General features: G+C 34.8%; 1 protein-coding gene across 1 annotated transcript in view; it reads left to right on the forward strand.

The window, feature by feature from the left end:
* TRMT1L (tRNA methyltransferase 1 like) overlaps positions 1–26,432 on the forward strand; it is a 45,234-nt gene that overhangs the window by 1,337 nt on the left and 17,465 nt on the right. The window contains exons 2-10 of the mRNA XM_026509228.4: positions 3,512–3,622; positions 4,884–4,997; positions 7,998–8,062; positions 9,671–9,800; positions 11,684–11,807; positions 12,473–12,552; positions 15,845–16,094; positions 16,511–16,723; positions 18,573–18,763. Coding sequence (XP_026365013.1) covers positions 3,512–3,622; positions 4,884–4,997; positions 7,998–8,062; positions 9,671–9,800; positions 11,684–11,807; positions 12,473–12,552; positions 15,845–16,094; positions 16,511–16,723; positions 18,573–18,763 — 1,278 coding nt within the window. The remainder of the gene's footprint in view (positions 1–3,511; positions 3,623–4,883; positions 4,998–7,997; positions 8,063–9,670; positions 9,801–11,683; positions 11,808–12,472; positions 12,553–15,844; positions 16,095–16,510; positions 16,724–18,572; positions 18,764–26,432) is intronic.

Here is a 26,432-nt window from a genome sequence, read left to right on the forward strand (position 1 = left end):
TTTCTGAATTATAACAAAATAAATTCATTTTCTTTCCTTACTTCTAGGACAGTTGCGAATTTAATATTTATACAACACTTGAGTAGTTGTAGTCTAATAGATTTACTTTGCAATTTTAAAACCACATAAAAATTGTTATAGATTAAAGAGTAAAGACAAAGACAGCGTGCCTCAGGTAGGCCACTCTTCCTCATGTAAGATCAGAGCTAGTAGGTGCAAAATAAGGACAATTGTTTCTTCACCCACAACTACAGTTATGGAGGTGGTACACTCTCCTGAGTAAGTAGCCTCCCTTCCTCACTTCTAGATTGGATTTGTTTTTATTAATCAGAATTGGTTCAGCAGCTTTAGGGAATGCATGCTTTCTCCACCTCCCCCCCACCCCCAGCAAGAGTGTTAAACATAGTTTGGGAAGATAAATGTTCCAAAATTTAGAGGTATGTAATTTGAAGAATGTATGATGTTTGAGAAACCTGAAAAATTCATTACTGGGGCAAATATGTAATGATTGGGAAGTCTGAAATGCATTAGAAATATATATTAATCGCATTTTGAAAATTTTTATATGGTCTAGTTAGTCCTTTGAAATCAGTCTTAACTAGGCAAGATGAAGATGGCATATCTGAAACAGAACTGAAAAATGAGGAAAAAGTATCAGGAGAAGTTGTAAAAGAACCTCCTAGCATCTTGGATTCCTCTGAATTAACAAGAGATTTACATATTGACTTCAGGATTATTAGTGTGTTACAAAAAGTTTGATTTAGTACAGATTGTCTGATATCTACTATCTTAAACCAGAAAGTGAGGTATACATACATAGGATTTTCATTGTTCTCACTTACCAGGCCTCTATCTCTTATTTTGTACAACTTAGAATGATTTCAATAAGCACAGGTTTATATAGTACTATGTAATTTCACATACACAGACCTTTGAACTTTGGAAGACTTTATGATTGCCGAATCAAAGGATCAATTTGTACACATGGATTCGTTGCCTGAATTTTACGGTCTCAGCTAGCAATTAAGTGTTTGCTCATATGGGAAAAATTTTGCCTTATTATAGAAATTACATCTCATTATAAAGTCATTTGAACAATACCTAGTATGACACGTTAACCAATCAGATTTGTTCTTTGTTTTTCTCATTTAAAAATGAGGAAAAATTTGTCTTTTAATAAATCTGAGCAGGAATGTCTGATAGTGCTGAATGAATTGAATTCCAGAACTATTGACTCAGTGCGCTACTGCATCCAAAAAGACTAATAATTTTTAAAAATTATTTAACAAACCATAGTGCCTGCTGTGTGCAAGATACTGTACTAGACACTTAGCCATTACAAAAATGAGGAAGGCATATCCCCTGCCGTCTTACTGTTTATTTGTGGGGTAGACAAACAAGGGCACAAATTATATGGAAGGGTGAAAAAAAGGAACTGGGAGTGAAGCTTGGTGAGGAATGGGCAGGAAGGTAGCAATGCCAAGAATAGAATTTAAAAGGCTAAAGGTTGTAAACTGTATAACCTAATTGTATAATAAGTACTGGAGAGCCCTATGGTTTACCGTCATCTCCTCTTTTTCCTGCCAATTTTCAGCTCCTAGTCTTGTATTTGTATATTCAAGCTCCTACTTTGTAAACATTATTTTACTTTAGGATATGCATATTCAAGTCTCTCCTTAAAAAGAAAGGAAAAGCAACCTACAATCCGATCTATCTCCTTTTTTATACTGCTACACTTTTTGAAATAATCTATGTGATTTTCTATACTTTATTTCTTCTTCCAGTCCCATTTGTATTCTGGAACACCTCCCTGAACCTTTTTTCTTAAAGGTCACTGGAGACCTGCTAAATACTAAATCCAGGAGTTTTCTATTGATTTCTACAACTATTTGTGATACTTAGTATTAAAGAGTTATCTTTTACATTCTTTTTTTTTTTCTTGGCTTCTGCCTTATCTTGATTCTCCTTACCATTCATTGTTTTTTAATCTACCCTCCTGATTATTTTTCCTCAGTGTCTCTTTCATTACCTACATCCCTCCATACATCACTTCTGAATTGTAACCATTTATATTAGTCAGTAGTGGGTTCAGTGGTATTGGGGAGTGCATCCCCCATGCCCATAATCAAGAATATGTTAAATATACTTTGAAAAGATTTATTCATATATTCTGAAATTTACAAATAGGTCATTTAAAGAATGTGTAATGTTTGGGAAACCTAAAAATATGTTGCTGGAACTGGATTTTGGCCTTTTTCTTCTCTTTTTTCACAATGTTCTTTTCCTTAGGCTTTCTTGAGCTCATAGTTTCACCTAGCGTGTATTTATGATTTATATTCCTCCTGAACTCCAAAGACAGCTCAACTGCATACTGAACTTGAGGATGAATACTGGTAGTACATCAAACACACTGTGTCAAAAACTAAATTCCCTTTTCTCCTTTCCTCTTCTTTTCTGCCAAAAATGTTTTCCTCTTCCTTCATTGGTTAATGGTACCATTATTCTCAACCATGTAAACTTGAAATCTTAGACTCATTCTTGAGTGCACTCTTCGTTCATGGTTATTTCTCACACCCAAAATTCTGTTCTTTTTTTCTTTTTCTTTTCTTTTTTCTTTTTGTTTTTTTTTTTTTCACCATCATTCTGTACCTTTCTATTACTAACTTCTCACCTCAGTTATTGATCTTTGGTTCTACAGCCAGAGATAACCTCCTGAAATGCATTCAAATCATATTATTCACTCCCTCACAAACCTGCAAAGACTTCACATCGCCTGAAGAGGACAGTCCAGACTCACTTGCATAGAATTTAAGCCTTCCATGATCGGTACTACATTGTTGGCTGCTTGTTCTTCTACCACCTCCATTCTCCAAACATACTACATTCCAGCCAGGGGTCGGATAGAGGTGGCTGTATTTTTTTACACCTTATGCCTTTGTTCATGAGATTCCTTCAGCTTGTAAAATCAGCTACCAAATCTCTGCTTATTGAAATTCTATTCGTACCTAACATCTCAGTCAAATGCTACTTCTTCACTGAAGACATTCTCAGAGGCACTTGTTGGAATTAATTCCTCCTTCCTCTATATGCCCACATCATATTACTTTACCCCTGGTATTCATTTCATCCTGCATTGTGTTATAGTTAGTAGGTAACATATCAGTATCTCTCCTGTGTAGTTGAAAGTTCTTAAAAGATAGGAAGCATGGCTTATGTTACATCAGTAATTTGTACAGAATAAAAACATTTTTTTGTAGCATTATATTGAATTATTAGATGAAAGTTTAAAGGTGTGAAGTTACACAGTGAAGTTTTTTCCCACACTTTCTGCATTCTGAGGCACGCTTGTCATTTTATAGGCAGAATTGCAGCAGTATTCCCCATCTTGGCACTAGGGCACCATGCTACAGGAAAATAAAAGTGGAGAAGTCTGTGACATGATCAAATAAAAATAGAACTGGAATTCAGACTGTTAAAACATAATCTTCTAACTCTTAAAATTTCCTTTCAGAGAGACACATCTCAATCCAAAGGCAGCTTGCTGATCTAGAGAAGTTAGCCTTCGTAGCTGAAGGAGATTTTGACTCTGCCAGTTCATTGAACTCAGATAATCTTGATGCAGGTATTTCCATATTTTGAGGGTTTTTTTCCCCCTTTATTTCTTTTGGTTTTTTATCTTTCAATTCATGAAAATTTGCTGAAAGTAGACTGGTTTATTGCCACTGAACTAGAGCAATAATAAAATTTTTTCATTGGGGAAATTGGTAGCTTTCTACATGCACAGGTGCCGCGGGGATAAGTTGTTTCACAGTTTCTCAAGGAAATTACAATTTCGTGGATATGTAAGGATTGTGTATTCTATAAGTTAGGAATTGCATTTAGCTATAAGTAACAGAAATCCCCCAAAAAACAGTGTCTTTCATGATAAAAGGCTTATATTCAGACATGTAAAAGAAATTGCCCAGGTGGGCAATTTAAGGCTGGAGCAAGAGTTCCTCATTGTTGTCAGGACTCAAGCTCCTCTCTTTCTGCTTTTCCGTCCTTAGTGCTTTAATTCCATCCTCAGTATCACTTCATGGTTATGGAAAAATTAATTTTGACTATATTTGTAGTGTGCTATACGTTAAAGATATTTGTTGGATTAAAAAATGAGTTGCTGATTATTTTTGTATATTTTTATTCCTTTAAGCCTGAATTTGACATTTTAATTTTTTTGTTACTATCAAAGTTTTTATTTGAGATATATTACATTTCTAATTAAATAAGACTTCTATTTTTATGATCCATAATCTTTTCATTAATAAAGAAGGAAGAACTTATAAATTCACTGGTAGGATACAGTGGTTCTAACCATGCTCCCTGTCCCAGAATAGCAGTTATTTTGGATCCCACTTACTCCTTTCACTCCTTCCATTTTTCTTACTCCACATGTTAACTGTTTTTGTTGCTGCCAGAGTAGAATGCCACGGCAGGTGCTTACACTGTCTGCCCAGCTCCTGCTTCTCTGGGAGTGTGACAAGTACTGCCTTCTCCCCTGTCCAAAGTACATAGTGATGCTCTCTCTGGCAGGCTTTTTTGCTGGAGGGATATCATGTACTTTATCACTTTCTCATTTTCTCTGTTCCCAGTGGCAACAAAGATATCAGCTGACCCCAGAAAGGAGAGTTTTAGGGTAAAAAATCAGTCACAATGTGCTGATTATTAACTACCTGTTGTGGCAGAGATGACTCTCCCTAATGTTAACATAGACATTACCTGAAAAGTGTGTGTGTTGGGTGGAGGGAGTACCCAGCTACTTCTTTTGTAGCTAAATTGAGGCATTAATAGCCAGTGTATTCTGTGCTTTATTGGTTCCTTTTTTTTTTTTTCCTTTTTTTGGTCAGGAAACAAACAGTCTTGTCCATTGTGCCCTAAGGAGAAATTCAGAGCTTGTAATAGCCATAAGCTTCGTCGTCACCTTCAAAATTTACACTGGAAAGTCTCAGTTGAATTTGAAGGTTAGTATTTTTGTGCTTGCTAAAAAGTAAATGAGTCAGGATTTGATAGAAGTTTTGGAATTGTATTGTGAACATAATCAAATATTTTCCATTTAAAATTATGAGGGATTTCATGTCCTTCTATTAATGTGTTTCTTAATAAAAGACCATGTAACGCTAGGCAATAGATGTATGTTACAAGTGTAGTTTAGTTTAGCAAATATTTATTAAGCATCTATTCTATACTGGGTACTTTGCTTGGCCCTGGGGGTCCCCATAACTTCTTGAACTATGTTTTAAAAAGTTATACTTTTTCTTTTATGTTAGAACTACCATCTGACACATAATTTTGAAAGTGTAATAAATGCAAAACAAAAAAATACATGGTATGAATATTGGAAAAAAGAAGACAGTATCTTTTTTCTGCTGATGGCTTAAAAAGTTTAGTGTTAAGAGTAGTGGGATATAAAATAAATATTTGAAATCAGAAACTTTTTCTACTCTAGATAAATGGAAATTAGAAAAAAGATACCAATTATAGTAGTGACAAAAATGACACAACTTGGGGGACTAAATTTAATAAGAGGTCTCATAAAGAATAAAATTAAAGGACAAAAAATGAGATCTTACCAAGTTAAAAGACTTCCTGGATCTAATGAATTATTAAGATTCTGAGAGTGAATTACGTGAGTTATTATAACATTTTTGGAAAGAGATCTGGCAACATTTTTAAAATTTAAAATACACATATCTCTTCACCAGCTACTCCCTCTTTTGGGAGTAAAAGAATCAATTGATAAGGATAGATGTACAAGAATATTCACTGCAGCATTTACTTAGTGACAACTAAAATAAAAGAGGGTTGGTTGACTGTATTATGGTGTATACATACCATGAAATATTATGCCGCCATCGTAAAGAGTACATATTAGGTCCGCACTAGCTTACTTAGAAGCATTTCCATGATAAACTGCTATTGAAAACAGCGTGTGTGTGTGTGCGTGTAGGAGTTTATGATATTACATTTAGATAAAAACAATATCTCCCCCAAAAAGCCCTAAACATCTATCTTTTTTAAATTATGATATGTTAGTCACCATACAGTACATCATTATCTAAATATCCATCTTAAGCTTATGCATACTTATATTTGAATATGATTTTGTGAGCATAGGTGTTGCTAAATGTGGTTATCTGGAGTTTTAACCAAACTGGATGAAGTCAGAACTGTTTTCTTAGTAGTACTGGTAAAAGGTTGTCACTAGTTCCTTAGGGAAAAGGGAATTAGAGACTAAATTAGAGGTCCATCTGTCTTTTATGTTTAATTATTTATAAGAGTATATAATAAATCATGTCTTTTTATCAAAAAAGAAATGTCTGATTTTAATTAAAAAGTTCTTTTTGTATTCTTTATTTAAGCCATTGTTTAACCTTTAGGTTAGTCTTTGTCTTCCAACTTATTCTCATCTCTTAAATGGCTCATGGCATTACGTTCTTAAGTACATTAAGTTGTTGGGTTTTTTCACATGGTGGTGATCTGGTAGATGGCGAGTATCATAGTTTTTGTTTTAGCAAGCAAGTCTCAAAGTAATTTGCAAATATGTGTAAGGTAGAAGCAACAAGACCTGCTGAAGGAATAGAAAAAGTGAGATGTGAGGTGGGGGGAAAGCCAGGAATGCTTGGGCTTGAGACTTGAGCAGCTATAAAAATGGTGGTATCCTTTACTGAGCAGGGAAGATTGCATTAGGACCAGGTATGGGAGAAAAGGCCCAGCCTGCAGATTTAGGCATGCAAAGGTTTAGATGCATCTCCTGGAGATGTCAAGTAGCCTGTCTAGATATGAATTTCGAGTTTTGGAGGAAAGGTTGGGGCTTAGAGATATACATTTGGGAATTGTCAGAATATAAATGATAGTTAAAGCCATAACACTGGATGGGATAAACAGAGGAGTACATATCAATGGGAAAAGAGAAGTTGCTTCTACAGATACTTCCATGTGTACAAGTAAGAGAAACAATTAGATGCAAGGTACAAGAACAAAGGAGTTGGAGATCACTCACAGGACAACTGAAAGACATTATCATTCATTTAAAAAGTAAAAAAGAGACCTGGTTCAAGAGGAAGTGATATATATATATATATATATATATATATATATATATATTTTAAAAATTTTATTTATTTATTTGACAGAGAGAGCCAGTGAGAGAGGGAACACAAGCAGGGGGAGTGGGAGAGGAAGAAGCAGTCTCCCAGGAGAGGAGCCTGATGTGGGGCTCGATCCCGGGATTCCGGGATCACGCCCTGAGCCGAAGGCAGATGCTTAACGACTGCGCCACCCAGGCGCCCCAAGAGGAAGTGATATATTTAGCCCTTGACAGATTTTGAAATACTGACCCTGTAACCCAGTTGTACATCCTCAACAGGCAATCAGAAATAGAGATCTGGTCCTCAGGAAGGAGTTAGTAACTAGAGCTAGAATTTGGAATTCCTACCCCCAGGGGAGGTAGTTGCCCCCACAAAAGCCATTAAAGTTACCAAGTAAATGAGGGGGGAAAGTCCTGTAGCAGATCAAGCGTATAGAAAATCTACCTTTTAGAGTGGAGGAGAGGGAAGAGGATGGATGAAGATTAAGAAGGATGGTAGAGAGCTAAGTGTCGTATCATAAAGAAGAGGCTGTGTAATGGCAAAGGTAGTATGAGGCAAAGAAGGTGAAGCCTAAGAAAAAGTCATAGTGTCACAGAATAGATAGATAAAATTGAGTCCCAAAGAAGCTAAATGACCAATCCAAGATAACGCATAGTCTTGGCTGACCCAGAATTCAAACCTGGATCTAATGTATTTGTTTTTTTACTATATGTTATGTAACAAATATATGAAACTAAGTCTCATTCAAATAAATTATGACTTTATAAATAAAAGAAGAATCCCAGTTATTCTTATAAAATTTGCTAATAATTTTTAATGATAATTGAATATTTAATGAACAGTGATATGACAACCAGCAATTCTTCACTTTAGGTTACAGGATGTGCATCTGTCACTTACCTTGTCGACCAGTGAAACCAAACGTTATTGGAGAACAGGTAATCAGATGTTAGATTTATTTTTAAATTTAGCCCTCTTTAAAGAAAGCAATTTTTACTTGGCTTTAAGGCCCTGGGCATATTTGGCAATGACGTTTGCTTTACAATCTGAGTGCTTTCAGATTATTATAGCAGGAAAAATATGAGATATATGAAAATAAGAGTTGCTGTATTGAACTTTTCATTTTACAGTTTTTAATTTTATTCAGATAAATTTTTCTCTTGTGTTCAAAAGAAAAGTTAACCTACTTACTAATTTTGGAATGGAGAATTTAAATAAAAAGTAATAATTTTCTTTTAAAATAAATTTTGGTTATGGAATAAGAGCCTTCAATTTCTGTGATTTAGTAAATATCTTAGTATGTCAATTCATATTTACCTTTTCTATGCTCTTGTAATTTGTCAAAGGACAGAATCGAGAAACTTTCTGAAATCTTAATTCTTTAAAAGTACTTATGTTCATTTTTAGGATACATTTGACTTTTGGGGTGTACAAATTACAAAATATTTTTAGTAATACTGTCCTGAATGCATATTACCTTAAGAAGTCCTCATTACTAATTTTTTTTCAGGTCACTAAAAATAGTAAAGTGCTGAGGAGAAAAAAACCCAAACATTTCTTAAGCAGTAGTCAGGACAATGCTTGGTTCATCAGTCCTATCCAGGACATTTTGAATATAACAACAGTACCATAAGGAACCCTGTGCAATGTTCTCGACTATTCTCTACTTGCTATTTGATCCCAAGTAAATAGGAGGTAGAAGCTCTAAGGGTAAAAGGCATCAAAAGTAGGAAAAAGCCACTGGAGTCATCTTTTTATTCTCAGCTAAATGAGAAATTATAGAGTGAAAATTTTTTGCTTGAACCATTAGACTTTTTATTACATTTCTAACGTTCAGTTGTATGCTGAAACTAGCTCATATTTCTAGAAATCTTGAAAGCTGGTTGTTAAACATGGCCATCATTAAAAATCAAATTGTATAAATTTTAAAGTGAATAAATTATATTATAAACAAAGGTAATGAGTACTCAAATCTCATTCCTTCCTATTACCTATTTTACTGTTGTCTGTGTTCTTTATATATATTTTATATCTGCATGGTAGCCATGCTCTCAAGTAGGATATTACACGTCTCTTCCCAAACTCACATTTAGTGAGTCACATCAGTAGCTTGAAATCTGTCACAATTGTAGCTTGAAGTTGGCCATGGTAAAGTACACACACCACGGAAAGCTACAAACACTATAAATCAGGACTTTATTTTCCTGGAGAACAGTTGTTAAACATGTACTAACACAGCGCTACTAATTTTATGCCATTTTTATAAGTGCTACTTATAGAAAATAGGGTACAGTTATATGCTGATTAGAATGAATGGGAAAAGCATATTAAAGTTGTGGTCTGTTACAAAGTAAGTAAAAAGCATACGTAAATATAGATAAGGAAGTAAAGATCCCTTCAAAGTCCCATAGCAATATCAATACTATCTTCTACACCATTAAACCCAAGACACACTAACATACTTAAATTTGCAATCTTAAATAAACTTATATTTCATGGTCTTAGTAACTTATCTGTACATTTAAATTAAATACTCTGTTTGATAGATATCCAGTAAAATGGGCGCCCATTATCATTGTATCATTTGTTCAGCAACAATCACCAGAAGGACCGATATGCTGGGACATGTTAGGCGACATGTGAATAAAGGAGAGACGAAATCCAGGTATATTGCTGGTAAGTTGAGCAATCTCATTAACATATGTTGATAAGTAAATACTTAAACAATGGCCCAGTTATTCTTTTCAAACATCAGGTAGATAAAATATAGGGACTTAACCAAATGATTGAGTTAACTACTAATCCATTACTTCAGGCTTCCTTTTCTTTCTGTGAGGCTCCCAACAACATTTAACTGTCTTCAGTTTAACAAATATGTTTAATGTGGGTAGAAAGAGCGATTGATGCCAAAGTGAATATAGGTATCTTAATGAAAGATTATAGATAACTAGAATTATAGATTCTAGTTATTATATATTATAGATATTATAGATATATATTATATCTGTATAACAGATATTTTTAGCTATATTATAGATATTATATTATAGATAACTAGATATATTATAGATAACTAGAATTATCTATATTATAGATAACTATATTATAGATATTATAGATACCTATATTATAGATAACTAGAATTAAGAATTACTGGGATACCTGGGTGGCTCATTTGGTTAAGCGACTGCCTTTGGCTCGGGTCGTGATCTCAGGATCCTGGGATCAAGTCCCGAGTCGGGCTCCTTGCTCAGTGGGGGGGCCTGCTTCTCCCACTGCCTGCCTCTCCCCCTGCTTGTGCGTGCTCTCTCTCTGACAAATAAATAAATAAAATCTTAAAAAAAAAAAAAAAAAGAATTAAGACCTCATGCCCTAAGGCATCCGTTGTATGTAATGAATTAACTTCTCATATATATCTAGAATGGTATTATGTACCTTTCTTCCAAGAATTGAAAAAATAGTCACTGAAATAATTTTCTATAGACCTTAATTTTCTCGTAGAATCTGGTTTGAGAAAGGCTGATCTTATGAGGTATGTCACATGCCACTTTGGTAGGTGTAGAAGAATATAAAATACAACACTAGGGAATGTTAACTAATTTGGCATTGTAAAAAAGGAAATATGGTTGCCATGTAGTTAACATTCTGATTATAATATTATCAAGAAATCCAAACATAAAGAATCTCTATTATTTTTCCCCACACATGATATATATGTCTCATTTCTTAAATATTTAAAGTACACACACACACATCAGTATTTCATTTGGGTTTATAGCTAAATGCTTCTAATGTATACTAAATATAGAATATTTTTTTCCCATTACTTTATACGCATTTGAATATGATTTGTGTTTTACAAATGTAGTTATAAGAAAGTGTTCTGAAATCTAGCGTGTTCAGGAAATATAGTGATTCTTAGTCATCCATGATGGCTTATGGAATGAAACAGAGATACTGACTTTATAGCCATTATATCACAGTAAGATGTATTTAGCAGCCAACCTATGTAAACACAGTATAGTGGCTGATGAACAATAAAGGTATTTTAGGATTTTGTTTTACCTTTTTTTTTTAGATTTTATTTATATATTTGTCAGAGAGGCACATGCACAAGCAGGGGGAGAGGCAGGCAGAGGGAGAAGCAGGCTCCCCATTGAACAAGGAGCCCCGTGTGGGACTTGATCCCAGGACCCTAGGATCATGACCTAAGCCAAAGGCAAATGCTTAACCGACAGAGCCACCCAGGAGTCCCGGATTTTGTTTTGTTTTAGGCTTATTGTTCTTAGGTTTCATAATACAGATGTGTTGATGTTCTAGGCAGATAAGATTTTAACTTAGTAAACTTTAATTTCCCAAGTACTTGATTGAGTTCTACTCTTTCCTAGAGACAGTACTGGATAAATCAGTTTTGGGTTGTTTTTCTTTTAACTTTATTTACCCAATTGATTACATTAACAAAATACTATAAATGAAAGTTATTTCTTTTAATGTGTATTGTTTTAGATATTTAGAATTATTTTGTATTTCCCTGGAAATCTTTTTCTTTTTCATTTTAGCTTCTGCTGCGAAACCACCTAATGAAATTTTGAAAGAGGCAGACACAGATGTACAAGTTTGTCCTAACTATTCTATACCTCAAAAAACAGATTCCTATTTTAATCCAAAAATGAAACTAAATCGGTAAGATAAATTGGAAAAGGGGTGATGGGATGTTTCAAATTATTACAAATGTACCTTCTCTTAATCTTTATGTTCTAATATAGTGAAATTTAAAACTAGGTACAGATTAACAATCATTTGTTTTAGTATTTTCTCAGAATGACTGTTTTCTTTTTTCCTACCAAACTAATTTCTTTCTCAGAGAGTAAAATAGGTGTAATTTTATATAATTAATGAATAGGCTGGTACTTTTGTAGGCAAGTTTTATTTATGAAATCATTGTTCATGGTGAATGCTTATTTATAGAACCCAATTAGATTGATAGGTAAGAAATATATTACTAGGTCTTCTTTTAAAACAGGTTGTACAGTAAATAGGAACCCCAATTCTCACTATTCTTTTTCTTTTTTTTTTTTTGAGAGAGAGAAAGTGTGTGTGAGCACGAGGTGGGGGGAGGGGCAGAGGGAGAGGGAGAGAGAATCCTAAGCAGGCTTCACACCCAGCTATGAGCCCCATGTGGGGCTTGATCTCATAACGCTGAGATCATGACCTGAGCCGAAATCAAGAATTGGACACTTGACCGACTGAGCCATCCAGGCTTTCCATCTCACTGTTCTTAAATAAATTCTGCAGTGATGAAGCCATGGTACAGTAAAATTATTTCAGATTACTATACTTTCTTTTAGACAGCTAATATTCTGTACATTGGCTGCTTTGGCTGAGGAACGAAAACCTTTGGAATGTCTAGATGCCTTCGGAGCCACTGGTAAGTAATGCTTTTTTTGGAACCCCACTTTAATTATCAGATTTATGTAGTATCTTTTCTTAGAAAATGTATATGGATATTCTATCTGGCAGAATATTTTTATTTAAAAAATTGATCCAAAGTAAATATTTTTCTTATGAAAAATTTCAAATATATACAAATCCTTTGCTATCTATCATGCACTTCAAAAATTATCAACTTATGCTTGTTCTGGTAGCTGTATCCCATGCCCTTTCCCTCATAACCTCCTTCCACTATCCTCCATCCCCATTATTTTGATACAAATCACTGATAGGTCATTTGATCTGTAAATATTTCAGTTGGATCTCTAAAAGATAAGGATTTTTAAAAAATAAAACCATGATACCATTATCACATCTAAAAAAATTAATAATTCTTTTAATATCATCAAATGTTAAATATGCCCAATTATCTCACAGTTTAAAAAAAAATCAAGTAAGAATTCAAACAGACTATTTCATTGTTTGATATATCTAAATCTCTTTTTAATCTGTATTCACTTCCATCATTTTGTTTTGTGTGTGATAATTATTTGTTGACATACAGCTTGTTTGCCTTATATAGACTTTTCCAGAGTCTAGATTTTTGGTGATGGTATCTCCATGGTTTGTATAACATGTTCCTCTGTCTCCTGTATTTCTCTAAATTGGTAGTTGGATTTTCAGGTTTGATCAGTTTCAGATAGGATTTTTTTTTTCAAGAATACTTATTCACTGCAATCAGGAAGCGCACTTGATGTTTGGTTGTCTCTCTTTCATGATGCAGTAAACTGTCTAGTCGTTATGCTGTGGGGTGAGGGGGAATTTTAAGGACTGAGAACATTTTTCCCAAAAGAACTTAACAGTAAAAAAAAAAGATAATGGAAAGGGTAGAAAATTTCTAAGAAGCCACCTGTGCATAATCCTAGTCTTTCTTCTTACAGGTTATGAGAATGTATTTTTGGGAAGTTTGTAATGAAAGGATGAAAGCAGGAGTTAGCTATCCTTTTTAAGTTCCTCTTTTTTTTTTTTTTTTTTTTTTTTTTAAGATTTTATTTATTTATTCGACAGAGACAGCCAGCGAGAGAGGGAACACAAGCAGGAGGAGTGGGAGAGGAAGAAGCAGGCTCATAGCAGAGGAGCCTGATGTGGGGCTCGATCCCATAACGCCGGGATCACGCCCTGAGCCGAAGGCAGACGCTTAACCGCTGTGCCACCCAGACTCCCCTTTTAAGTTCCTCTTTACAGGGAAAGTAGTAGTTAAAAGCAGTTTAATATCTTGCATAATCTGATCCCAACCTACTTTTCCAAATTTAATTTCCAGCATTTTCCCTTACACAACCTTTTTTCCTTATTCTGTTTTCTTTTCTTTTCTTTTTTTTTTTTTTTTACATTTTATCTATTTCACCCACCCCACCCCCAACCCACCTGCCTCTGGCAACCATTAATTTGTTCTTTGTATTTAAGAGTCTCCTTTTTTTTTCTTTGTTCATTTTGTTTCTTAAATGCCACATATGAGTGAAACCATGGTATTTGCCTTTCCCTGTCTATTTCACTTGGCATTATACTCTCTAGGTCCATCCATGTTGTTGTAACAGCAAGATCTCATTCTTTTTTATGGCTGAATAATGTTCCATTTTTTATATGTACTATCTTCTTTATTCATCTATCAGTGGATACTTCTGTATCTTAACTATTGTAAATAATGCTGCAGTAAACATAGGGATGCATATATCTTTTTGAATTAGTGTTTTCATTTTCTTTGGGTAAATACCCAGTAGTGGAATTACTGGATCATATAGTAATTCTATTTTTATTTTTTTGAGGAAACTCCATACTGGTTCCCATGGTGGCTGCAGCAATTTATAGTAATTGAGGGCTTCTTTTTCTTTGCATCCTCACCAATACTTGTCTTTTTGATTCTAGCCATTCTCACAGGTGTAAGGGTGATATCTCATTGTTTTGATTTACATTTTACTCATGATTAGTGATATTGAGCATCTTTTCATGTGTCTGTTGGCCATCAGTATATCTTCTTTGGACTCTTGACCATCTTCACCCAATTCTTCCACCGCCCCCCCCCCAACCTCTGGCAACCTACAAATCTGATCTCTGTTTCTATGAGTTTGGTTTTTTTAGATTCCACATACAAGTGAGATCATATAGTATTTGTCTTTCTCTGACTTATTTCACTTAACATGGTGTCCCAGTCATCCATCCATGATGTCACAAGTGGCAGGTTTTTCTTCTTTTTTACGGCTGAATAGTATTTTATTGTATGTGTACATATAATCACATTTTCTTTATCCATCAGTGGACACTTAGGTTGTTTCCATGTCTTGGCTGTTGTAAATAATGCTGCAATGAACTACTCTTTTTTTACCTTTAATCATTAAAGCTAATGTCTGAGCTTTTCAGTCCTTTCTTGTAATGTTCCTTTGTAAATATATATCAGTTCATAGCAGTCAGTTTGCATGCTTCCGCATCTCTAAAATGTGAATATTAGAACTAATCACAGTCTTGTTATGAAAACCTGAAAATATTTGTAAAGACTGTGGCACATAGTAGGTGCTAAATATTTACATTTATGAGGCACATGAGTGGAGAAGATGGTCAGTACTTCTAGTACATAGAGGCTTTTCTAATCCACAGTGGCTGGGCCTGTGGCACTATCTCCCATATTGTAATGAAATGTCCCTCACGGCACTAATCCAGTAGGTATAGAGAGCCTGTGAGGAGAGGCTTTCTTGGTCTGAATTCTTGAACATTTGCTTACATATACAAAGTTGTTCTGTTTAATTCATAATGATGCTGTTGTACAGTGTTTGAAAAATGTTGGTCCACTAGAGTTGTTTTCGTATTTTGGTGCATTAGGTAAACTTCAGGAGGAGTTTCAACTTCCCATCCCCCAAGTAGAGTAACTCCACTCTTACTCATATTTTTCTGTTTCTCTGTAAGATTTTGTTTGAAAAAAGCATTCCATTGTAAGAAACTTTCTAAAAAGAAAACCTATTCCCTAAAATAAAGAACAAACATGTTTATTTTATTTGAATAGGGGGCTATAGAATAATTTTAGGAGAAGTATTAATGAAACTCTGTTAGACATATTTTGTGTGTGTGTGTGGTAACTTTTCTTCAGAGGCTTTGTAGTGAGAAAGTAAAAAAAATTATTTATGAGCATATTAAGATTTTGAAACAATTTGGTTTTGTTTTTATAAAATACTTATTATATACTGTTTTTATTCTTTAATTCCTATAATTTAAAATTCATTTTCCTTCACATTTCTTCTAAGGGATAATGGGATTACAATGGGCAAAACATCTTGGAAGTGCAGTTAAGGTTACAATTAATGACTTGAATGAGAACTCTGTGACACTGATTCAGGAAAACTGCCATTTAAACAAATTGAAAGTGGTTGTGGACAGTAAGGAAAAGGAAGAGAGTGATGATATTCTTGAAGAAGGAGAGGAAAACCTTGGTAATATTAAAGTGACCAAAATGGATGCCAATGTACTGATGCATTTGAGATCCTTTGATTTCATGTAAGTGAAAAAAATTTGCTGTGTCAGTTTGTGTGTGTGTGTGTGTGTCACTTTCTAAACTGGTCTGGATTTTTGGGGGGAGGGTGAGGGCAAAAATTAAGACTGTTGTTGTTTATTTATTTGCTTTAATACAGTTTTTTCCATTGGCCTAAGGAATGCAATAAGAACATTTTCTAGAATTTGAAAATAAAATTCCTGGCATGACAATTTTCCTCTAAGCCTGATTCATTTTTATGTCTGATGTATCATATAATCATTTTATTACTTAACTTAAAAACAGAATTATATATTTAAAATAGATTTGTAAAGTACTTTTGAATCCATGGAATTTTATCATTAGACATAATGACAGTGGTATCATTTTGATTACTAGTATGTCATAATTTTAAATATGTCTGTATTCTTTCCAATTTTAGACACCTAGACCCTTTCGGAACATCAGTGAACTATCTAGATTCTGCATTCAGAAATATAAGAAACCTTGGCATAGTATCAGTGACTTCTACAGATATCAGTTCTTTATATGCCAAGGCACAGCATGTTGCCCGGCGTCACTACGGCTGTAATATTGTCCGAACTGAATATTACAAGGAGCTAGCAGCCAGAATTGTTGTAGCAGCAGTAGCAAGGTACCAGACTGACTACAATGTATCTAGTATGTTTGGAGATGTGATAGAGATAATATTACAAAAAGTGCCAGTTGCATTTTTCAACATATGCATGAAGTCCAAATTCTGTATTCATGTCTGTAGTCTTGATTTGTTTGGTAATCTTATGTTGTTTCTGTTATAATTTGATTTAAAAGTTTTGTGCCTAAAATAGTTTACTCTCCAGTTAAAAGTTCTATTAAAGTAGTTAAAGAAGAGATAAAAAATGAAAGTTAACTTCAAATCAGTTATTTTAACAATGTAGGGTAGATGGGGGATAGCACCATGAAAAGAAAGAGCAAAGGTTGTTTTTAGATTTAGAAAAAATCGGGTTTGGGGGGTGGGTTGTTTTATATTTATTTATTTATTTATTTATTTTTAAGTAGGCTCCATGCCCAGCGTGGAGCCAAACACAGGGCTTGAACTCATGACCCTGAGATTAAGACCAGAGCTGAGATCAAGAATCAGATACCTAGGTGCCCCCAAAAATTTGTTTTTGTTTTTTGGGGTTTTTTAAAGATTTTATTTTTTTATTTTGTGAGGGGTAGGGAGAGAGCTCAAATAGCAGGGGAAGGAGAGGGAGAGAAAAATCTCAAGCAGACTCTGCACCAAGCATGGAGCCCGATATGGAGCTCGATCCCTCAAGCCTGAGATCATGACCTGAGCTGAAGTCAAGAGTTGGAGCTCAACCGACTGAGCCACCCCAGTACCCCAAAACTCTTTTATGTCTCTTTCATCTCCTTTATGTACATAGTTTGAATAAAATGATGGCTTATAGGGGTGCCTGGCTGGCTCAGTCGATGGAACTTACAACTCTTGATCTCAGGGTCGTGAGTTCAATCCCCACATTGGGTGTAGAGATACTAAAACAAAGATAAAAATGAACAAATTTTTTAAATGATGGCTTATAAACTTGGTTCTGCAAAATGATCTTACCTACAAAACAAAAAGTTCTGTTTTTCATCAGGATTTCTAAACAGTTAAAGAAAGGCATTTTTTTTGAGCACCAACTTTATTCAGAATATTCTGCTAAAAGAATAATATAATATTATGTAAATTGACCCTGAGAGTATAGATAATGCATGATCAGCCAGTTCATTCACTAGCCTCAATACTGGGTTCACAGCATTTAGATTGCAATTCGTACCTCAACATAATACAGATTATTAGACTTCATATACCTTTGGCATTATTCCTAATTATCTGAAAACTCTGATATCCAGTGTGTATACATACCAAGGACCTATTGTATATACTTAAAATTGTTTATAATGTAATATCAACAAATTTAAATTAATACATCTGAACTAAGTTTAGTATATATAACTGCAGAGGGTAAACTAAATACATAAATGGTATATCAATTAGAATTTAATCCAAAAGTCTATAAAATTAATAGTGGCAAAAACTTTGCCTGTTCATTTTTCACTGATCATTCAGCACATACTAGCCTGTACGTAGTTAGTCCTCAATGATCATTGTTCGGAAGAAGCTTTTACAGAAAAAAAGTAGGTAAAAAGAAAGAAGCGTGGTGGTGATGACAAGAAATCAAGTGACACTGAGTATCAGAGGATGTAGTCTGACTGAGAGGATACCATAATGGAAAATGTCTAGTTACTGAAGATTCTGCCAAGCATCCTTTATTACCTGTGTTTCAGTTTGTGTAAAAGTTACAGTAATGATCTTTTAAAAACACTGCTACTAAGAAATAAACTTCCCTTATTTTCCCATAACCTGTCCATGGTTTCCTGTCCAGGTTAGTATTGTCAATATAATGCCAAACAAAGAAAAATGATAAGCCCCCAAAATAACTTTAAAAATTTCTTTCCAGAGCTGCAGCCCGATGTAACAAAGGCATTGAGGTACTGTTTGCAGTGGCTCTGGAACATTTTGTGTTGGTTGTCGTGAGAGTTTTGAGGGGGCCTACTTCGGCAGATGAAACAGCCAAGAAGATTCAGTACCTGATCCATTGTCAGTGGTGTGAAGAGAGAATTTTTCAGAAGGATGGTAATATGGTAGAAGGTAAATTCAAGTTTCTCTTGACTGTATATTGTGTTTATGTATAAGCCTCCAATGAATAAGTCTTTATCACATCCCTAATTACACATATTGTTGTCCTTTGATTTTAAAGATTACAGTGCTAACTTTATTTCCTATACTGGATTTCCTTTCATCAACAGACAAGACATTCGTGTGAGTTTATTAAAGTTATTTACTCATGCTCTACAATTCTCTCTAGCTCTGCCCTCTATTGAAACATCTAGAAATAACTTAGTTTCCACTGTCACTAATTTTAGGAACATAAGTCAGATTACTTCTTTGTCTAGGGTGTTTCAAATCACTAATTTTATAAAAATAATTATCATGTTTCTGGCTTAATATAAAAACCATCAGTTATAAAATTACTTCAGTAAACATTTACTGAGCCTCTACTATATGCCAGGCATGGGGATCAAAGAAAAAGATGAGGCTTATGCCCTCATAAAACTGTTTCTATTTTGCTTTTCTGGGGCATAGAAACAGATGCCCATTTTTTTCTGTTCGATTCTTGGCATATTTTAATATGGATTTTTAAGGACTCTTCAGATACTAGAGTTTAACCCTTGTGATATGAGTTGCAAATATTTTTTCTGATTTTGTGACTTCTCGACATTTTTTTAAATCTTTCATATGCAGAAGTTTTTTGTTGTTGCTGTTGTAAAGTTAATTGAATTTCCTTTTATGTATTCTGGATTTTGTCTATAGTTAGAAAGAATTTTTGTGTTTCTTACTCAGGGTAGGTTATGTTTTATTGAATAATTCACCTTTCTCCACTAATGTGAGAATACCATCTCTTTCTTATACTAAAGAATATATTTGAGTTTGTTTCTGGATTTTCTGTTCTGTTCCAGTGGTTCAGTATCTGCTCATATACCTCTGCCACACTATTTTGATCACAGAAGATTTTTAGCGTTTAATATCTGTTATGGCAGTCCCTCTTTGAAGCTTATTTTTGGACTGTTCCTGATATGGGATCTTCCTTTTTTCTTAATAAAAGAGTAAATAAATAGACCAGCTAGTATTTTATTTTGATTTTATTAAATTAAGGGGGATAGATACTGTTGCGGTTTTCAGATTTCCTAATAACCTAGTATGCTTTTCATTTGTGCAATACTTTTGCCACAGTGTTAATTGCTAGTGAGAATGGAAGGCATGCTGTCATGTTCCTTTAGTTTTCTCTGGTGCTTTCTGATGCAGGCATGGATCTGAGATACCTATCGTTTTTCATGTTAAGAAAGTATCCTTCCTTTCCAGTTTTACTGTATTTTAGGAAGATGTTGAATTTTGTCATGTATTTCGGCACCTGTGGAGATGATTATGTGATATTTCTTCTTAGGTCTATTGATTTGATTAATTGTAATAAAATTTCCCAGTATTAAACCATTCTGCCTTTCTAGAATAAACTACGCAGTCAGGAAGTATTTTCTTAGGATGGATTCTATTTGCTAATTTAAAAAAATTTTTTTTTAATATTCGTAAATGAGATGGTGTATAGTTTTCCTTTTTAGCATAATTTTGATTGGGCTTTGGAATCTGTTTAAACTTCAAAAGAATTTGGAACTTTGCCTTTTTTTTTTTTCAGTGGTTGGGAACAGGCTAGCTTTAGCTTTTCTGAATTATTTACATAGAGTTGAGCCAAGTGTATCTAATGTTCTTTTTAATTTTCTTGGTTTCTGTGGTTATATTCTCTTTTGTTAATTTTTAATACTTGTCCTTTGTGCCTTTTCTCTTGACTACCTTAGATACTGGTTTATTTGTCCTGTTGTTGTTCATTTATTATCTTTCTTAATGTTTTACTTAATGTATTCCAAAATTTGAATTGTTTTGGTTTTAAGTAATATAGTTTGGCTTCTTGGCATCATAAATGAGGTAATCAGCCACCCATTTTCCATTTTCCCTTCCTAATTTGTGTTCATTATACCATTTATATGTTATTAGAATATGTAACATTTATATTCTATTTTGCCAATAAAATCTATAAACATATTTAGTACTCATTATCACTCATTTTGCCATAATTTCTCTTAATCATCTCTTAATTTGCTAAATCTGACTTTCTGAGTTTAGTCAAGAATGTTCATGGGCAAAAACTCCTTGATTTCTTGCATATTTAAAGCTCATTACCCATAACCTTTATACTTAAAGAGTTTAGAGTTTCTTTAAGTGCCTTGTAAAAGTTTTTATATTGAATATATACTGAATATTATTGTAACTTTTCCTTCTTTTATGTGACATGATTATTTTGCCTGGCTGTCCAAAGGAATACTTATTTTTGAAGTCCAGTAACTTTACTAAGGTGTATCTTTTTAGGATAAGTTTTCCTAAATCACGGTGTACCCCTTCAGAGTTTCAAATCTTCTTTTAAGTGAGTTTTCTTAAATATTTATTCAATTCTAATATTTGTTTCGCCTTTGTATTATTATGTCTATGCTAGATCTCCTCAGCCTGTCTTTAACTACCATTTTATCTCTAGAAATGTTCAGACAGATTTGTTTTATCTTCTTCATGTATGGCCCTTTAACCATTATGAAATACCCATCTTTATCTCTGTGTTATTTGTCTGAAAGCTTATATTATCTGATGTTAATATAAATACCACCTTGTAGTTACTATTGACGAAATATATTTTTCTCATCCTTTTCCTTTCAATCCATAAGTGTCTTCTTGGATCTTACTTTTTTTATCCAGTTCATCCTTTCTGCCTTTAGATGAGAGTTTTAGACAGTTCCTACTAAATGTCATTATTGAAATGGTTGACTTTATGTCAGGTTTTTTGCTGTTTGTTTTTATGTCTTTTATGTCTTTTTGTTGTTCTGTTTCACCTTTGTTGACTTTTTTAATGTTAGACATATTTTTAGTGTGTCATTTTAATTCCTCTGCTGATTTTTTTGCTATGTATTTTTCAGTTATTTTCTTAATAGTTTCTCCAGGTATTATAGTATACACCTTTAACTTGTCCAGAGCTACCTCAGGTTAATATTGTCTGAAGACTGGCAAAAGCTAGCAACTTTGCTCTAATGTAATTCTCTTTTCCTCTCCCCTTGTAGGCTATTTTTGTCTTATATTAATTAAGACCCAATCTATAGTGACCCAATCAAACAATATAGTATTATATATTTCTTCTAATATACTATATATTAAATATAGTAATGTATTTATTCTTATGATTTTCAAAGAAATTAAGACAGGAAAAGAGAGAATACACACACACACACCTTTTATAGTTTCTCACATAATTACCTTTCCAGTGCTCTTTAGTGCTAACTTTGGATTCAAGTTACTCTATTTCATTTCCTTTCAATCTGAAGAACCTCCTTTACTGTTTCTGCAACAGACTCTCCCAGTTTTTATTTATCTGGTGATGTCTTTATTTCACCTTCCCTTCTTAAAGGATAGTTTTGCTGAATGTAGAATTACTGGTTGACAGGAGCTTTTTTCTTTCAGCACTTTGAACAAAGCATTCCAGTGCCTTTTGGCCTCCATTATTTCTGATGAGAAGTCAGTCAGTCCTTGTATTTTTGTTCCCTTGTACTTGATAAATTATTTTTCTATTTCTGCTTTCAAGATATTCTCTGTGGCTTTCAGGAGTTTAGTTACAGTATGTCTGAGTGGATCTCTTTTATGTTTATCCTAATTGGAATTCATTGAGCTTTCCGAGTCTGTAAATAAGTATTTTCCATCAGACGTAGGGCACTGTCTTGCTTCTCCAACCTAAACTTCACATCTTCATCACCTCAAACTGGAGGCGGATGTAGTCTGTAATCTACTAATCGTGAATTAGAGTAATATAATCAGCTGTTTCAAGTACAGTTTCCTAAACAACCCTGTCACTGTTGCCCTAGAGCTACTCCACTTGCATTCATCTTTGCCTTATAGTTTCAAATACCCCCCTAAGGGTCTTTCTGCCTCTAATAGTTATTCTCTCCAGTGTGCTTTTCTTCCAGTAGTATGATCTCTCAGCTTTTAGGCTTTCAGAAAGTACTGAACAATTTGGGATGTGTGCTGGCTCATCTTCTTATTTCCTGCTCTATCTAGGAATTATTCATAAAAATATCTTTTCTGGGGTGCCTGGGTGGCTCAGTCGGTTAAGCATCTGCCTTCAGCTCAGGTCATGATCCCAGGATCCTGGGATCGAGCCCCACATCAGGCTCCATGCTCAGTGGGGGGGGGGGGGGGTTGGCGCGGTTGGAGGTGTCTGCTTCTTCCTCTCCCTGCCACTCTACCTGCTTGTGCTCGTGCTTCCTATCTTTTTCTCTCTCTCAAATAAATAAATAAATAAAAGTCTTTTTTAAAAAATATCTTTTGTGTCATATCTAGAGATTTGGAAAAAGAAGAGAAGTTGGGAAAAAGAGAGAGAAGTTGGGTTTCAATGCTCAGCCTACCATACTAATCTTGTTTTTAATACAACAAAATCAGAAGAGGGGCGCCTGGGTGGCTCAGTCGTTAAGCGTCTGCCTTCGGCTCAGGGCATGATCCCAGAGTCCTGGGATCGAGCCCCACATCGGGCTCCTCTGCTGGGAACCTGCTTCTTCCTCTCCTACTCCACCTGCTTGTGTTCCCTCTCTCGCTGGCTGTCTCTCTGTCAAATAAATAAATAAAATCTTTTAAAAAAAAAATCGAGTTAAAGAATCCACTCTGGCTTTTTAAGATACAGGTTTTTGGGGACCTGGCTGGATTAGTTGGTGGAGCTTGCGACTCTTGATCTCAGGGTTTTAAGTTCAAGCTCCACGTTGGGTGTAGAGATTACTTAAAAATAAAAGGGGTGCCTGGGTGGCTCAGTCGGTTGACCATCTGACTCTTGGTTTTGGCTCAGGTCATGATCTCAGGGTTTTAAGATCGAGTCTCACAGCAGGCTTAGGATTCCCTCTCCCACTTGTGCACGTGGATGCACGCACTCTCTCCATCTCTCTCTCTCTCTCTCCAAAATAAATAAATCTTTAAAAAAATAATGAAATATTTAAAAATAAATGAATAAAATAAAATGCAGGTTTTCAGAAATATCTTTGATGAAACTTTGGAAAGTTTTGGTTCTCCTGGATAACTAAGAAAATGGTTTGGTGGCCTATGGTTTCTTTTTTCAATTTTTCCTAATTCAGGTTTCCTTCATGTAAAAAATAATAGACATCTTTAGTGTTTAAAAGATAGCAGTCATGTGGATTTCACCTCAATTAAAAAAAAAAGAAGAATCTCAGTGTTTCTTTTTACCTCATACCCAGTATTACTGATGGTATTCTTGCCCTAGAAATGATGAATCAGTTCTTCTATTGAATTTTTTATTTCATCTCTCACTGTATTGTTTTACATTATCAACAAGTAGCTAAAGTCAAATACACTCTGCTCAAATTTGATCTTGAATCCATAAAAATATAACTCCTTTCCTTCTCTGACAGAAGTCTTTTTAAAAGGATTTTTTTTTTTTTTAAGATTTTTATTTATTTACTTGAGAGAGAGGAAGAAGCAGGCTGCCTGCTGAGCAGGGAGACCCCGAGGCAAGCCCTTGGTCCTAGGGCCCCAGGATCATGACCGAAGCTGAAGGCAGAAATTGGCTGAGCCACCCAGGCACCCCAAGGATTTTTGACTTAATAAATTGCTGTAAAGAAATGATTTATTTTCTGCATTTTGCTTGCAATCATACAGGACTTAAAGAGTGTAAATGAGTATGTCTTTCAAAGAAGTCACCTCACTTAGAATTTTCTATAATTTTATCAACTTGTAATACATTGTTTAAAAAGTCAACTAGGAAGTTCCATAGTCTTTTTTCTTTTTTTTTTTAAGATTTTATTTACTTAGAGCACAGAGGGAGGGGGGAAGCAGACTCCCTGCCGAGCAAGGAGCCTGAGGTGGGGCTCGATCCCAGGACCCTGGGATCATGACCTGAGCCGAAGGCAGATGCTTAACTGACTGAGCCACTAAGCGCCTCGGTTCCATAGTCTTAATGAAATAAGGATCCCTGAAGTTGCCAGCTAAAATGTCACAACTATTTCTTCTAATATTTACATCCCTGTTTCTGAATGGCATGCTTAAACTACCTATAACTTTCTTCCATTGAAGAAGAGTATTCAGCTTCTTAAACCATCCCAGTTACATGCATGTGCTTCCCCTCTCCAGTGTTAGCTAAATCAATATTCAGTGTTTATATTTTTATAAAATTATTATTCACAAGTTGTATTAGTTATCTATTGCTGTGTAACAAATTACTCCGGCATTTAGTGACTTAAAACAACAGTATTTATCATCTCATAGTTTTTCTGAATTACGAATCTGGTCATGGCTTAGCTGAGTCCACTAGCTCAGGGTCCCTCACAAGGCTGCAGTTAAGGTGTTTGCTAGGGCTGCGATCAAAGCCTGACTGGGGAAGGATCTCCTTACAAGGCTATTCACATGGCTGTTGCCTAGATTGAGATCCTTGTAGGTTGTTAGACTGAAGACTTCAGAACCTTGCTGGCTTCTCAGAGGCTTCCTCAGTTCCTCATCATACATTCCTCTTCATCCAGCAGCTCACAACATGGCAGCTTGCTTCATCAGAATGACCCAGCAAGAACCAGAGAGAAGGAGAGCAAAAGAAAGCAGACAGAAGTCATGGTCTTTCATAACCTATTCTCATACTATCCATCATTTTTGTCATATTTTAGTAATTAGAAATGAACTCTAGATCCAGTGATCTCACACTTGAGAAGGGGAAGAAGGGACTAAGAAGGGACACAAGGGTACACATACTGGGAGACAGAGGCCATTTGCTGCTATCTTAGAAGGCTGCTTCAGTACAGATAAACCAGTTAATATGCTGTAATGTTTCTTTTTGTATGTAACTCTTTGATAACTCTGGAATCAATAATTACTGTTTTTGTTTCCTTTTTATATATGTTCACTTTTCATAATCCATTCCTAAACTCTTTGCTACAGTTTTGGTGCTCCTTTCTATATGGGTAAGTGCATCAACTAATCTGGGTTTCAGTTTCACTTCCCTGGAGACAGTGCTCCTGCTTTCCTTCGGGTGGTTTATTTTTAAGTCCACCGAAGGCCTTTAACTGGCATCCTGGAAATGTGCTTCGGCTTTCTCCTCCTGATTAATCTCCAATATCTGGACCTTATGTATTTTTCCATCATCTTTGTCTGTTTTCTTGTTTTGAATGAGCACTTTTCCCTGTAGCTTCCTGAGAAGGATTGTGTGGCCAAGTACAGAATTGTAGGTTGTAAATCATTTTTCTTCAGAATGCTTAAGGTATTATTATTTCATTGTCTTCTAGCCTCCAATATTAATATTGAGAAGTCTGCTATTCTCTCTCTCTCTTTTTTTTAAGATTTTATTTATTTATTTGAGAGAGAGTGCACATGAGCAGAGGGAGGAGCAGAGTGGGGAGAGAACCTCAAGCAGACTCAGTGCTGAGCGTGGAGCCCGATGCGGGGCTCCATCTCATGACCCCAAGATCATGACCTGAGCTGAAACCAAGAGTCTGACTGACACTCAGCTGACTGAGCCACCCAGGCATCCCTTTGCTCTTCTTCTTAAATCTAATCCTTTGGTTTTTTTTTTCCTATGAATGGTCTTAACATATCCTTTGTTTGCCAGTATTCTAAAATTTTGTGATAATATGTGTATTAATCTTTTTTAGTTCATTGTCCCTGGGTAATCTATGAGACCTTTAAGAAA

The sequence above is a fragment of the Ursus arctos genome, unplaced genomic scaffold (assembly GCF_023065955.2).
Source record: "Ursus arctos isolate Adak ecotype North America unplaced genomic scaffold, UrsArc2.0 scaffold_2, whole genome shotgun sequence".
Lineage (NCBI taxonomy): Eukaryota > Metazoa > Chordata > Mammalia > Carnivora > Ursidae > Ursus > Ursus arctos.